The sequence below is a fragment of the Oenanthe melanoleuca genome, chromosome 1 (assembly GCF_029582105.1).
Source record: "Oenanthe melanoleuca isolate GR-GAL-2019-014 chromosome 1, OMel1.0, whole genome shotgun sequence".
Lineage (NCBI taxonomy): Eukaryota > Metazoa > Chordata > Aves > Passeriformes > Muscicapidae > Oenanthe > Oenanthe melanoleuca.
In genome coordinates, this window is record NC_079333.1 from 29,469,159 (window position 1) to 29,484,156 (window position 14,998).

A 14,998-nucleotide genomic window follows, 5' to 3' on the forward strand; every position below is an offset into this window, starting at 1 on the left:
ATCCATCACAGCTTCACTATAGTCCAGTTTGATGTATTGGCACATGTATTGCCCCATGTCACAAAATCTAAAACAATAGATACCATTGCTTTTTGTGAAAGAGGGAAATAGAGAGACTTTAAACTGTTGTCCCAGACCTTTAATTTTCTCCATCTGGTTTCTCTTAGATTCAGAATATGAATTCCCTGTTATAATTTATACATGAGGAATCAATGCAGAAAATACTTGGATCCCATAAAAGTGTTGGACTTTTTACAACAATTCTTTGCAAATTGATTTTTATGGAGAACATACAGTTGTGGCCGAATTCCAAGTGTTCAAATACTGTACTCATTTTTTCAGTCTTTGCCAAATATGTTGTAAATCCTGAGGAAATAGTTCCCTGACTGCACAGCTGAGCAAAGTTATTTTCTTAATACTTGTACATTATTTTAGAGTGCATTAAAAAAATGTTAAATAATTTCTGTAAGCATTTTCAAACTGAATGGGTCACTTAGACTTGAAATAAAATTAAATATGCTTATGCAATCATAGTTTAAATGACAATATTTCTGACTGGGTTAAAAGCAGCATCAGGAGATAAAGCAGCATTTGGTTTCTCTAGGTGTTTGTGATCATTTTAAGTTGTCAGCCTTGCAAAAAGAGGAAGAACTACAAGGATAGCTTTTATTGTTCATTGTTTCAGTATGGATTGTGGGATTTTTTCCCTCTGGAAGGAGTCCAGTAAGAATGGAAAAAGGATCCTATTATATTTAGCAAGCAGAATCCATGCCTCATTTTTCCCCAAATTACTTTCTACTTGTCTTTCCAATTTAGGCTCATAAATTGCCAGCTGCCAGCAGGGCATAAAGGTTATTTCAGTTTGTTATACATGGCACAGTGGCAACAGAGACCAACTTCTTTTTCTGCATCCACATATTAAGGGAGATCTTTAAGGGTTTTAGTGCTTCAACTGTAGGAGGGATGAGATGCATGTTTTGGGCTGTTGGAGGCAGCACATCATTAGAAGGAAAAAACCAATTCCTGCATGACAACTGATCTACTATTTTTTGCCCCCTCATCAATTAAATGAACTATATTAATGGGCTTTACAGGCATGTATTGTCTTGTTTATGTTCAAATCTCTCAGGCTAGAGCACTATTAGTCCTGATTTTCAAGGTGCTAAACAACCCTACATCCTAAGTGCCTGGTTGTTTTTAAGCCAGCATCATTGTCACTGAAAACAGCTGTGCCTTTCCCCTCTGTTCCATCTGGCACACAAATTTATTTTCTGATGTGAATTTGATTGGGAAACTCAACAGGTTTTAACTCTCCTCGGAATTAGTTTTAAATCAGATTAGTTGTTCATCCCTGTTTACCACATGTATACAAGGAAAGGGGCAGGGGAAGAATGGCTGCTAGTGCAAAATGATCCACAGACATACAGAGACAGCCCTGGAAGTTAAATTTTCAATTCAAATCTTACAAGTAGCCTTCTTTCCAGTATTATAAGGATTAAGAAGCTGTCACAAAGCAACGTGTTCCATCCTGATTTGTCTGCTTGCTGCATATACTGTATCTGGTCACTTGTAGTGACTAAAAAAACCTCATTCAGCTAGTGGGCCAAGTTATGTGAGTAATGAAATAGTTCTAAAAACCTGTTTCATTTGCATAATCATCTGCTCTGACAGTGGTAAATTTTAGCAAACAAATAATTAAAAGATTAATGGAAAAATAGATTAAATATCTGTTTCTTCTACATTAGGAAATGTGAATGTAAACAATAGGTATTCTAACACGTTCTTGGGCTGTCCCATGAGAAAACAAGCCAACTGGGGAAGCAGATCAGTAGGAGAGTTGAAAATAGAGTAAGGTAGTGACTAGTGAAAAATTACTAAAGGAGATTATGAAAAAGCCTGAATTTTCTTGGAATCAGTAGTGGGATTGTTTTGTTTGGTTGGTTTCCTTTTTAACAACCTGTAGCAGAAAAAAAGAAGAGTGTACTGCTGGTATTTGTGATGATACAATGTTTAGAGTTCACGCTGATACTGGGGAGGAAATGAAGAGATGACTGAGAGGCCCTGAGGACAAGGATGAGGACTGATTCAAAATGGAAGAGGGGCACTGATGGACAAATACATTCTTGTTCTAAACTGTTCACAGATCATCAGAGGAGGGGAGGCAGTGCCTGGATGTGTTCACTGTTTGCAGCATAACAACATGACCAGGGATTTTTTTTTTTTTTTGTCCTTTTGATAGACATAAAATAAAAGTATTGGATTTATGTCTCCAGATGACTTTGAGTAAGAGGAAGAAAGTAAGCATGGCAGGAAAAGGTATTTAATTTGCCTTAATACAAAAATTAATAGATTTTTTTCTCTAGGGGTGTTTTAAATATGCAGGTGCAAAGAAGAAAGTGAAATCGAGATAAATGCATATATAGAAGTACCTAAGGGAGCCTGAAACTACATGAAGAATATGTTATGTCCAGGCACAACCTGCTCAGACTTACAGGATTCACCATATTGGAGAGTCTGTGTGGACCCACTGGATGTCTTACAGCCCTCCAGAGTCCCTCCTGCTGCTAAGGCAATAGTTGGTTGTAGGCTTGTGGCTAATATATTGTGCCTTTTAGTGGAATGTGTTCTTACTTTCTGTATGTTCAGATTCCCTGGTATTCTCTTCAAAATGATCTTTTCAAGTGTGTCTTCACCACAGAGCTTTTCCTGTTCTGTCACTGTCCTGCTGATGATCATGCGTAAAACTAACTTGAGTGATGTTTCACTCTTATACAGCTCGTTTGGGGATGCCTTCCCAAGGGATTACAGCTTTCATTCTGGCTGGTGCTTCTACCTGCACAGTAGCTTAGGAAATGAGGAAGGATATTCTGACTCTCCAAAGGTTCAACTCTGTAAGTTGCTGACTTTCCATGGCAGACAGTGTCCCAGAAGCTCTACAGCAGTGGTGACTTGTGTGTCATTTTGCCATCACATACATGCACCTAAGCAGGACAAAACCCAGTGAATCTCATTTTGTTCACTCAGGAGCTGTCAAGGCAGCCTGTAGTACTACACAGCTGTAACTGTGCCAAGTTACTTGGTATTTCATTGTCATCTTGGGATTGTTCTTCCTTTTTCTCTCAGCTCGGATTTCTTCTCCAGAAATCCAAACCATGTAGAACTCAGTTTTCTTTGTTGCAAATTGCAAATACAGTCTCCACATCGAAGTACTTAAATAACTACCTTTTGATAGCTGGTTGGGGTATTAGATAAGCTGTTTGCCAAGAACCTGAAATCTCTCAGTGCAGTGCCCAACATGTATACTAATATTTGAGGCTGATAAATTGACTTTATTAACCAAGTATGGGTAGAAGGCCAGGAGCAGAGGAAACAGAAAAGTGGAAATAGCAGGCTACTGCTGCTTTCTGTGCTAGAAGGGTAGATGAAGAGCCAGTTTTGTATGCTCCCCTTCTCAGTGTGGAGTACCAACCTTGCTTCTGACTTACATAAGTGAATTTATATATGGTTTGTTTAATTGCCTCTGCATAAAAAATGCCGCTGGACATTGAGCCCTGAAGTGCTTACTTCCCATTTGTGAACTAGGAAGTTCTTCGTATTTGACCTTCTTATGAGGTAATCCACTGTGTATTCATCAGACTTTGGGTTTTTCCCTCAATTGCAAAGATACCTTCAAAGCTGAAATATGCACAGCTTTATTTGCATCTGAAACAGCAAAGGAACTGTCTGGTGGTAACAGAAGATTGAGATTCTGATCTTTCCTTTTGTTTCAATTGCAGTACAAAGATGTTCTTTGGCTTACAATTTAATGACAGTGTGAGACAAAATAGCAGAAAACTCGCTTGGGTTGTCATCTGGCACTTAAATGATGTGTTAAAGAAAAGAAGGACAAAGGAAGCTAAAGGAATGGAAAAATTTGATTTAACTTGAATAAGGCAGATTTTTCTTTTTTTGTATTATATTGTACTTTATCCTTCTTTGGATGGATTGGTAATACCTAAGAAAGTTTTACCATGATAAAAATAGTAAAGCCAAGGATGGTAAAGGAGATAAAGTAAGCACTGCTGCCTGACATCTGAACTAAGGTGTGCAGCTTGGTGTGTAGCCTTCTAGTAAGGAACAGCTGAGAGAGGCAGGCAGCTACAGTCTCAGTGTCACAGCAGCACTCCTGGATGCTCACCTTCAGCGAGGAGGATTGGAGCGTGCAGAGCAGAACAGCTTGTTGTTCAGGCTTTCACAGGCTTTTAAACACAAATGTGTTTTACTGCTAACAACCTGTTCGGGTAGGGAAGCGGAAAAGGCAAGGAATTGAGGTGTCAACTACGGGCATATTTTTCTTATTTTTCTTCGGTCACTGCAAGGTTTTGTGGTTTTTTTTCCTTCTTCCCTCCGTTAATACTGTCCTCTTCTGCAAGCCATTAACTCACTAGGAAATACCAAGCTGGAAACTCTGCAAAGAAAGCTTTTCTTAGCTTTTACTTTTTCCTGCTTTTAGCAACTGCTGAAAAAGGTAGCATTTTACTTGGGCTCTAGGCACTGTCTGACACTATTGAACTCCCTGTACAAAGAATCCAAAAGCAATTTGGATACAAGCATAAAGGTGGTCACAAGCCTTAATGTGTATGACAGAAATTGCTCTTAATGGATAGGTTTTCCCGTATCTCTACTGCAAAGGAGTATTTTAGCAATGGAAATTTTAAGGAGGAGAAGATCAGCAAAGAAAGAGAGATCAGCAAATCAAGCTGTAATTTGGATTCTGGAGGAGCCTTTCTATGAGTATCTTCCTCTGTACCATCCCTCTCTTAGAATAAATTGCTGGATTTGATTAGAAAAAATGAAAAGGGCTGTTTTAAATGAGGCTGATATTGTGTTTATGCAGTGGGATCTTTTTAGGCAAAATGTCAGCAATGAAGAATTGTACCAGCAGACAGCACCTAGTACACCTGAGCACTCCACTTCCTACCCTTAGCCTGGGACTGATAAAGCACTTGATACTCAGGCTGTGTCTTCCAGGTTTTCTTTTTTTTTCCTGGTTTATGTGCTGTACCCCAACAAGGGGACTGGAATTAACTAACAGCTTTGTATAAATTACAAGCCAGAACCAATTAGCCTTTCAGATAGTTTTGTTTTGTTTAGCTCTACAGAGCAGAACACACAGTAGTAGTAGTTTATTTACTGAAGTTCTTTAATCTTGTTCTGAATGCAAATGAAGAGCTGCTGTGCTGACTGACTTTGAATAGTCAGTATTGGAGCTTACTTTTACCTGTTGTCAAACATAAGGGCTCTCTTGTCTATCTTGTTGTGTATACATGCACTGATAATGTAAAACAAAGACAGAATTAGAAACTAACTAGAAGCAAGATGAGAAATCTAAATCAGTGAACAAGAAAGAAAAAAATACTGGGAGGCCTGTGGGCCACTGGAAAGAGGCAAAAAGAGCAAGACACAGCTGCTTGGAACAAACTGCTTTTTGGCAGGAGGGAACCAGTGTTCAGAATAAAAAGTATAGAAAGTAATTGAATGTCACCAGTGTCTAAAAATCCTCCCTGCTGCAGTGACTTCTGCATCACTCTCAGGCATGACTGGCCACATTTTTTCTCTTCTTTAATCTGTACATCTTGGAGGTGGTGTTACATGGATTTTAAGTTTGTGAATAAAAAAGTAGAGTGATTTAAAGATCACGAGGCAAAAAAATAAATTATTACATTGACTTTTTATAAGTCAGGTGATAGCATTCAAATTCATCAAGCCTACAATGAGTCAGATTTTGCTCATGGATCTTTTCAGAGTGTGCAGCCTTCTCACTATATAATTAGATTGAATCCAAACAATCTGTAATAGTTGTTTGAAATGCACCCTGGTAAGTTCTTCCCCATGCTCAGTGTGGGAATAGCACATAGTCTATTCAGGTGTTTGCTTTCAGGAAACATATTAATCAATATCAATGAAAGAAGTACAGCTTTCAAAAACAGTTTTAGCTGATGCTTGTATAATCCTGGGCTAAAATGCACAGAGAGAAGAGGTAATAGGGGTTAGTTACAGTTTTTGATTTCAGGATGCTTTCCGAGTGCCATCTAGTGTTTGCTTTCTGATTCAGCACAGTGGAGCATTGGTTTTACACAACTGACTTTTCCTGTAATTGTATAAAGGACATGCTTTGTAATCATACTTTTATTTGAAACTTGAACAGAAAGCTTTCTGGAGATGAAGTTAGAAGGAATGCTATTTTCCTAAGACTTAAAAATAAATAAAACAGAGGCTTCAAACCATTTTTACTCCTGTGGTATTTTATAAGGTCTCTTGAACCCAACTGCTGAATTTTATCTCTTTTTTTATTTTCAGATCATGTATGGAACGCTAGTTTCCATCATAGTTCTAAGATCTGTTTATATAGTATTATGGTAAGTAACCATTTAATTCAGCATTTTGAGTTATAACATAGCACTTGCAACTGTAACAAACAAAAGGTATGAAAAGCACTATGAGACATTGAGAGGCATTAGAATCATCAGAGCACAGACTTTTTAGGTAAAAGGGAGGAAAATGGAATTTAATCAGTAATGGAGTAAACATATACCTTTAGCTCCCAGAGGCTCAGTTGATTGTCCATTTCTATCTATCCCCTGTGAATATTTGGTGTTCTCATGCGTTTGGGGATTGCTTCTGAAAATTACTAATTTCTTTCTTCTGTCATCATTTTAAATATGCATTTTGTTAAATTTTGTTTCAAGTTCCACGTGTGTCTGTTCAGGAATACAAGGAAGAATTTAACAAAATGTGAATTTGAAGTATTATAGAATCCTCAAATATTCTGAGTTGGAAGACATCCACAATGATCATGTACATTCATTGAATCACCTTCCAATTGCCATTTCAGTTGGCTATCCCTAAGAAATTCCCACAGACCAAGTGCAAATGTTCACAGACATTTTATTAAGCAAGAACTTAAAACTGATAGTGTTGCAGCTTTAGACTGTTTTTTAAACAATCATCAATTTAAAGGTACTTTTCAAACCTATGGTCTGGAAATTTTAATCCTCTCCTAGAGATCTTAAGTGATACTACATTAATTCACCTCCAAGGGGAACTAAATTGAATCAACTTGAAATAATTTTAATTTTGTTCTTATTCAAGGATTTACACAGTTCTAGTTTCTTAGATTAAATTTTTCTGTCTAGGTAGATAAATTCTTCAGTCTGCTATTTTTCTACTTCAGCAAATTCCACAATTATGCATTCTCATTATTTCTGAAGCATTTCACAGCCTTCTGTCTTTATCAATAACATCACTACCTTCCCTCCCAAACTATTATTCATTGTTTTGCTCCAGCAAAGTCTGTCTCTGAAGTTCCACCTACTTTTTGCTTCAGTTCTAGAGGCTTGGAGTGTATATTTTTAATTACCTTGATCACTTCATTGCAAGAGGGCCCTAGAAAGACTTATTTCCCCTGTTGGTATTATTATGCAAACTGGGTAGAAAGTTGGGATGGGAAGAGAAGTAGGTTTAAACTACTTCTAAACTTTAACTAAACTACTACTAATTTTAAATTAGTTCTGCTAGAGAAGCTCTGCCAACCTGAAGGTACCCTTTCTTTTCTCTAAAATTCATCCCCAAGCACACTTTTAGGTTTACTTTCTCTGCACTGCTAGAACATATTCCTGTATTTCCATCAGTAGTGCAAGCACTTGGCCAAGCCTCTTCCAGCTCACATACTGACCCTGATTTCTGTTTGTTTTTTCTTACTTCATTTCCTGTCACTCATATTTCTTAGTGCAGGCTTTGAAGTCACTCTGAGATTAGAGTGAAAATCCCAAAGAACAGCATGTTATTCCATCCAGGCTACTACCTCATCCTGTCCTCACCTGTTGTTCCTCTTCCTGCCTGTTCTCCCCACACTTTTCATCTCCTTCTTAGGTCTGCTCCCTTCCCAAGATTACAACTGGGCAAATGTTATTCTCTGTTCACAAAGCATGTTCCCTATTAATAAGTGATTCCTTCACAAAACACCACTGTTTATTCCTCAACAATTCCAGCTATAATTATCTAATTGCCAGCATGTTTAGTATACCATTTAGTGCTCTGTCATGTCATGGTCTCACTTATGTCTCTGGAGCACTGAGGGAGGTAATATTACAGGGTAGTCTTTGCCATGTACTGCATGGTGCTCCACATGTTTATTAAACTAAACAAATAATAATTTTGTTAGTTTATATTGGCAGTCAATTTTGAATATATACAGCTTGTATCTGGTTAGAGCTTCCTGCACAGGGCAGGCTACCTGTTGTGTTTTGCACATTTTGGTTCCCAGTGCTCTCAGCTCTGAAATGTGCTGTAACACACACAGTGGAGGAACAAGCAGCTCAGGAATGTGTTTTAACCCAGAATCTCAACTGAGCATTCATAATGCTTAAAAATAACTTGAACAGTATTTCTTGGCAGCCTTTCAGGGCTGAATTTGGATTTGTTTTAGTAGTGGGAAAGGAGCCTTCCATGTAGGAAGTTTACTATTTCATGGTCCAACCTGAATGTAGGACAAATAAATTTATTAATGATGCAGTTTCTTGCATCTGATTCTTCAGTGTGTTTGCCACATCTTAAAGAATTTTTTCCTTTCAAAATTAAATTAATATTTTTCTATTCCCAGTAGCATTCAGCTCAGAGATGAACATAAAAGTACTGAGGTTTAATACTATTCATTTGTTTAGTTGTTGGTCATGATGATCTACATTCACAAAAGAGTAATTCTGAAAGACTATATTTATACAAATTCCCTGGTGTAGGGGTATCATTTATTGGCAAAGACTCTCTTCTTTTGGGAAAGAGAGTCCTAGTTGATGACAGGAGATTTCTGGTTCTTCCTTTTTCCTTTTCCTTTTTCCTTTTTCCTTTTTCCTTTTTCCTTTTCCTTTTCCTTTTCCTTTTCCTTTTCCTTTTCCTTTTCCTTTTCCTTTTCCTTTTCCTTTTCCTTTTCCTTTTCCTTTTCCTTTTCCTTTTCCTTTTCCTTTTCCTTTTCCTTTTCCTTTTCCTTTTCCTTTTCCTTTTCCTTTTCCTTTTCCTTTTCCTTTTCCTTTTCCTTTTCCTTTTCCTTTTCCTTTTCCTTTTCCTTTTCCTTTTCCTTTTCCTTCTTTATAAACAGGGGACTGAAAAATTAGTATATTTAGGAAAACAATTAATATTATAGAAGCAAAAGAACAGTCTCAGAGAGTATAAGATCATGATAGGGGAAAAGTAAAATACAATATTTAAACAGATGAAATTTGAAGTTGATATTTTTTTCTTTTGGGAAAAAAACCAAATTGATAAAGATTTTTATTTACATATTACAGCATTTCTGCATGTTACACATATTTAGTGTAGTATATATTAGTATATTTCTGTATCTTAAAGCATTCTGAACTGAACTTTGCTTTATTTCTCTCTCTAGGGTATACCCATGGCTTAGAGGTCTAGGCTATACGTCTTTAACTGTATTTTTAATGGGATTTTTTCTCTGGAATGTAGACAACATTTTCTGTGATAAATTGAGGTGAGTTTTTTTCACTCGTCTGGATAGGTCTAATAGCCTTTATGTATAAAGATTGGTTTATTTCTGTGCTGCATATTCATTGTATGTATGTATGCCTGCAAAACATCCATGAGATTTTATCCAGATTGCTCATCTGACTAGAGTCAGCACTCAACATGAGTTTTTTAAACTTTTTTTTAACCATTTCTAGTTTTATTTTTTTTTTATTTCTCTTTAACTTCAAATTAAATTGAGAGAAATAATGTCACTGAAGTAATTTTGAGGACCTGTGGCTGACTAAAGCCTGTTATTCACACTTGATTTCATCTGAATGTGTTTTTATCCTGCTTGATTGGGTTTTTTAGGTTTCTGCTCTTGCCATTTCCCAGGAAAATATCAAAAACAGTAGTTCTGCATTACTGTTCAAGAAATACCTATAACAATATCCATGTTACCAATAAACAACACTTAGTTGCAATCCATGTGTTGCTCAGCAAGCTGGAGGAGATGGAAAGATTAATTCCAGCATCCAGAAAAATACATTTTTGACAGTTTGAAGCACTGTTATGCCACAGAGTCTGTGTTATACAGAATTGTCCTGGTAGGCTGGTTTGACAGACCAAATAACATTGTGCTGTAAAGAAGTCTAAATTTTTCCATCCCTTCTGGCTCTGCAATCCCTGTGCTAGGTTAAGCCTACTGAAAGTTAATTCCAGCAAAGTATTCTTGAAATTTTTTTAAAATTAATGTAATACATGACCCTCATCCCTAGGAGCACTTGATACAGATGAGATAGAGTAGTTATTTGGCAGCACAAGTGGCTGGGTTTACAGTTAATTTGCAAATATTGGCATCAGGGTTGATTTTTGTAGCTGCCTCACATCACTGATGAGATCATAACCCCCAATTCACCAAACCTGCTGAGCTGCTGTGGGTCCATGGGCCTCTTCAACTGGTTCCTATGCCCAAAAAAGACACCAGCTGCTGAAGCACTTTTTTCCATCCTCAATTCACAAGAGGAAAAAATATTAATGTCTTTACTGTAATGCTTGTTTGGTTATGATGCTGAAAAAAAAATATGTGTTTACTAGTTTTAATCAGACATCTGCAGAGTTTTGGATTTCTTTGGGAGATAGTATAATTTGAACCTCTGAAGAAAATACATTTCAATTCCTTGAAATTCTTTTTTCTCTGAAGGTCTAACTTGTGAATCATCCACCTACCTGCTCTGTTTGCTTTTAAAGTCCAAATCTGTGTTTTGATTCAGGGCTTTTTGTTTCATATTTCATTAAATCTGCAGCTTGTTTTAGAAAAAAGTCTAACAAAAAATCTGTAGCACTCAGTTTCTCTGATTGGAACCACACGCTTTTGAATTTGAGCTTTGAAATTTCCTGTCATCCAAAGGTCAGAGGTTGTGGCAGGCTGACAGTCTCCATATTCCAGTGTTATTGCTGGGCTGACTCAATTTAAGCTCTGTGCTAATATTTTTGACTGAGCAGCTTTGGAGCAAGCACCATAAGATCAAGCAGTAAGGACATATTCCAGTAGCTGCGCATTTTTCTTCCTTAACACATTCAATCGTTGTTTTGCATTTTTTGTTTTGACAAGTAAAATTAAAGTGAAAATAAAAGACCAGCAGATGCAAACAGTTCCTCCACTGTCAACCAAAATAGGCATTATCTGCAGAAGCCTAGTGAGCAGGAGAAATAAAAGCAATGTAGTTCCTTCTCCTCATTTCTTTATCTCCATCCCTTAGCCCCTTCCCAAATTGCTCACACCCTGTAACTACAAAATACTAAGCATGTTGGTGGAGTATTTCAGACCCTCTACTTTCATTGCTTCCTCACTTAACACACATTTTGTCCTTGTTTTAGAGTCCAACAGAGAAAGGCAAGTTGGGCTTCCCTGGGCCTGCAGAATAGGTGGTGTGGTTGCTGGATTTAAAGTGATGATATCTGATAAATCTGATTTCCTCTCTTGGACCTTGAACTCAGAATTTCATCCTATGGACAGTAGTTCATAGGGTTTAGGGGAGAAGAATGGTAGAATTCATTTGAGACTGTGGAATGCCATAAATATATTCCCTGAAATTTGTGTCCAGATGTAATTGATCACTCATCATATGAAGAATTGTCCGTTTTCTTTAAATGTATAAGAAAGTCAATTTGCTGATCTCTGTACTGCTCAGTGCTGGCAGTGTGAAATATAACTGCTGAAAGCCTGACTCCATGAAGCCTCACCTATCAAGCACATGCCTGAGATATGGAAACAATAATGTTTGATCTGACAGCCCAAATTGTGGTTTGAGATTGCTTGGTTGGGAAAAAATACTCCATTTCATGGTATTTCTTTCTTTCAGAGCATTACGAGAGAAGATGCCTCCTGTGGTGGGAGCTGTGACACAGTTTCATGCATGGTGGCATATTCTCACAGGCCTTGGTTCTTACCTTCATATCCTGCTAAGGTAGGACATGCTTTCTAAACTGCATGTTTACAGAGATCTTATGAGTTTTCTCAGGTTCAGACATACTTCAGAATGTTGTACCATCCAGAAGAGCAGGAAAATTACTTATTAAACTCGTGTGTGGTTTTCTTTCCCCTTTGCAATTTATCTAAAGACTCTCTAAAACTAATTTATATTCTTCAAAATGTAATCACTACTCTTTAAATAGTCATGGTTCTTCAAGAAAATTTAATTCAGAAATATGAACCCTGTGGCAGTTAAACCAAAACTATTTGACAGTATATTAATTTCAGAACGTAAGCCATTAATACCTGTCTGTTCTTGAGCAGCAATCCTGAAGTACTTAAACTTGTTTAAATTTAGCAGCTGAGTGAATCTTTTGATAGCCACTGTCACTCCTGAAAACCAGCAGGTATCCTGCTGTAGTGCAGAAGGGTGATTGCTGAAGTAGTTGTAGCGGAGCTGTTCCCAAAAGGGCAGGGTATTAGTTTGAGCAAGAGACTTAAACAAGAATGTAAATTAGCAAGTCTGGAGCCAGCAGACTTTTGTTTCATTTTTGCTCTGTACCACCATCTAGTGGAACCAGGGGCAAGAATACAATGTAAGCTGAACTCTGTAAAGAATTTCTGCTGTTTGTTCGTCATCTAATGAAATAATATTTTACCATTTAATCCGTACCAAAGAGAATGTCTGTTTTACACATACATCCTCTGTAGTCAAGGAAACTTGATTACATATCAACTTTTCTGCATCTAATATGGTATTTACCTTTTTTGTCAGATGCTAAAATACCTAATAAAAGGGAAATGCAAGAAGTACATTTCTGTTAGATGACCTGATAGCTTATAGTTACCTTTATGTGTATATATATGCAAACATATTTACCTACACATATATAAATGTATATATACATACATACATTATTAAATATGTCAAGATATATGGAAAACAGTTGCTCCATTTTGGTTTACAGGTTGTCTGCTACCCTAAAGAGCTTGAGGTAATATTTTAAAGAAAATTCCTTGCAGGAATCAAGCATAGGCAAGGTTTTTCCAACATGCCACAAAGTGGCATTATCACTTAAAAATGTGACATCATTCACAGGAAAAGATCTACTGAGAGGAGAAAGTATCTAAGAAGAAAAAATAAGATATAGAATCAAGCTATGCTGCTTTCCCCCCTCTATATCTGCCATATTTTGTGGTACACTGATTTAATTTCATCCTTCTAAAATGACAAGCTCCAGTTCCTGTTAATTTTTTATTTTTTTTTTTACCTTTCAGAGTGTCTTTCTTTCTCCCCACATAAGTGATTAAGTGATAGGGTAAATTATTTTGCTGATTAGTCTCATACAGGGAGATGTGCTGGAAATTAAGGTCTGTATTGACTAAATCTAGGCAGAATGAGTAGCTCTGCAATCACAGATACAATTCTTCTCTAGTTGGAAAATAAAACTTGCATCAGGACATCCTTATTTTATATGCTGTCTTATACTTGAAATTTTAAGCATGGTTTTTTCCTTCTCCTCAGTTTATATACAAGGACACTTTTCCTGAAACACAGGCCAAAGGTGAAGGTAAGCAAGCAGTATTTTGTGTTTATTAATGTACATTTCTATATCTTGTGCTTTGAACTCTTGGTGGGGCTCAAAAATTATTCCTGTTAGGGTACTGTCTTTAACTTCTGCTTACATCCCAAGAAATGCAGTTGAAATTTTCATAGAATCATGGAATGGTTTGAGTTGGGAGGGATTCAGTGCTTATCTTGTTTCACCTCCTCTGCCATGGGAAGGGACACCTTCCACTAGACCAGGTTGCTCAGAGCCCTCAGGCTACTCCAACATGACCTTGAACATTTCCAGGGGTGGAACATCCACAGCTTCTCTGGGCAACCTGTGCCAGTGCCTCACCACCCTCAAAGTAAAGAATTTCTTCTTAATATGCAATCTGAACTTACTCTCTTTCATTTTAAAGCCATTCCCCTTTCATCCTATCATTAGATTATGTTTAATAGTGTTTAATTTCTGTTCCAAGAAACATAATATTCCAAGGAATCTTTCCCCTATTCCTGTTTTTCTTTTGACAGTTTGTTTTTGGAATATGGCCTGTTCTGTTTGTGGAGCCACCCAAGAAGCTTTGACTGAGCCCTGGGCAGCCACATGTGATCACCTGGCCTGGCTGAATAAAGCATTTCAACAGTTACTCTGGCTGAAGTGTCAAAATTATGGATCAATCCAAGTACCATTGCTATTAAAGGACTTGTCTGTGCTACAAGACCAGTTGGCCAGAACAGAGCAAAGAGCTGGCACACTAGGGAAATAGCACTTAGTGCAGCTTTATTCTAAGTTGTTAAAACAAAGATTAAGATGCAAGGGTTTTATGTATATATTGTATAGCTGATGATATTGAGGTAATATTTCGTGCTGGTCACAGAAGACTAACCAATTTTGAAGTGGATTGCATATGTTTTTTCATTCAGTTTTTTGTTCTTTCTGTGGTCTAAACTAATATTAGTAACTGAATGACAAAACCAGGCCATGGATGGCCAAGCTAAGCATTTGTGTGGCCTCTAGTGAACTGAATGCTTAACCCAAACTACTTTAACCTTGCACTTTTATACAATTAATGAAGTATGTAATGGTTGATTTAGGCCTTTATTCTACCTTGCTTTTCCATAGCCTCCTTTGCAATTTGTATTTTAAGCAAAATGATTGGGATACCTGTGCCATTTAGTCCATTTTGTACCAAACTTCCATTTTCTCTTTAATCCAACTGAGAGGTTCATCATGGAGGATGTTCCAAAGTGTGACCAGCAGAAGACACTGAAACAGTGAAGCCTTATAGGTGTTCCTGTTTGTGTCTGGGAACTCAGTTCCTAATTTGTTTGACCAGTGATTCATCACAAAACTGTAGAGTGACTGTAGAAACATACAAAACATTTCTTTATTATTTTTTTGGTTTTGTTACTTACATACATTCCTTTTCTATCCCTTTCTTTAACTTCCCATTTCCCATTCATACTACAGATTGACA

At 37.1% G+C, this 14,998-nt stretch overlaps 1 protein-coding gene across 1 annotated transcript in view; it reads left to right on the forward strand.

Annotated features, from left to right (window-relative positions):
* ACER3 (alkaline ceramidase 3) overlaps positions 1–14,167 on the forward strand; it is a 48,859-nt gene extending 34,692 nt beyond the window's left edge. Inside the window, exons 7-11 of the mRNA XM_056489179.1 lie at positions 6,340–6,398; positions 9,422–9,523; positions 11,862–11,966; positions 13,497–13,542; positions 14,052–14,167. Of these exons, the coding sequence (XP_056345154.1) occupies positions 6,340–6,398; positions 9,422–9,523; positions 11,862–11,966; positions 13,497–13,542; positions 14,052–14,105 (366 nt within the window). The 3' untranslated portion in view covers positions 14,106–14,167. The remainder of the gene's footprint in view (positions 1–6,339; positions 6,399–9,421; positions 9,524–11,861; positions 11,967–13,496; positions 13,543–14,051) is intronic.
* The last annotated feature ends 831 nt before the right edge of the window (positions 14,168–14,998 follow it).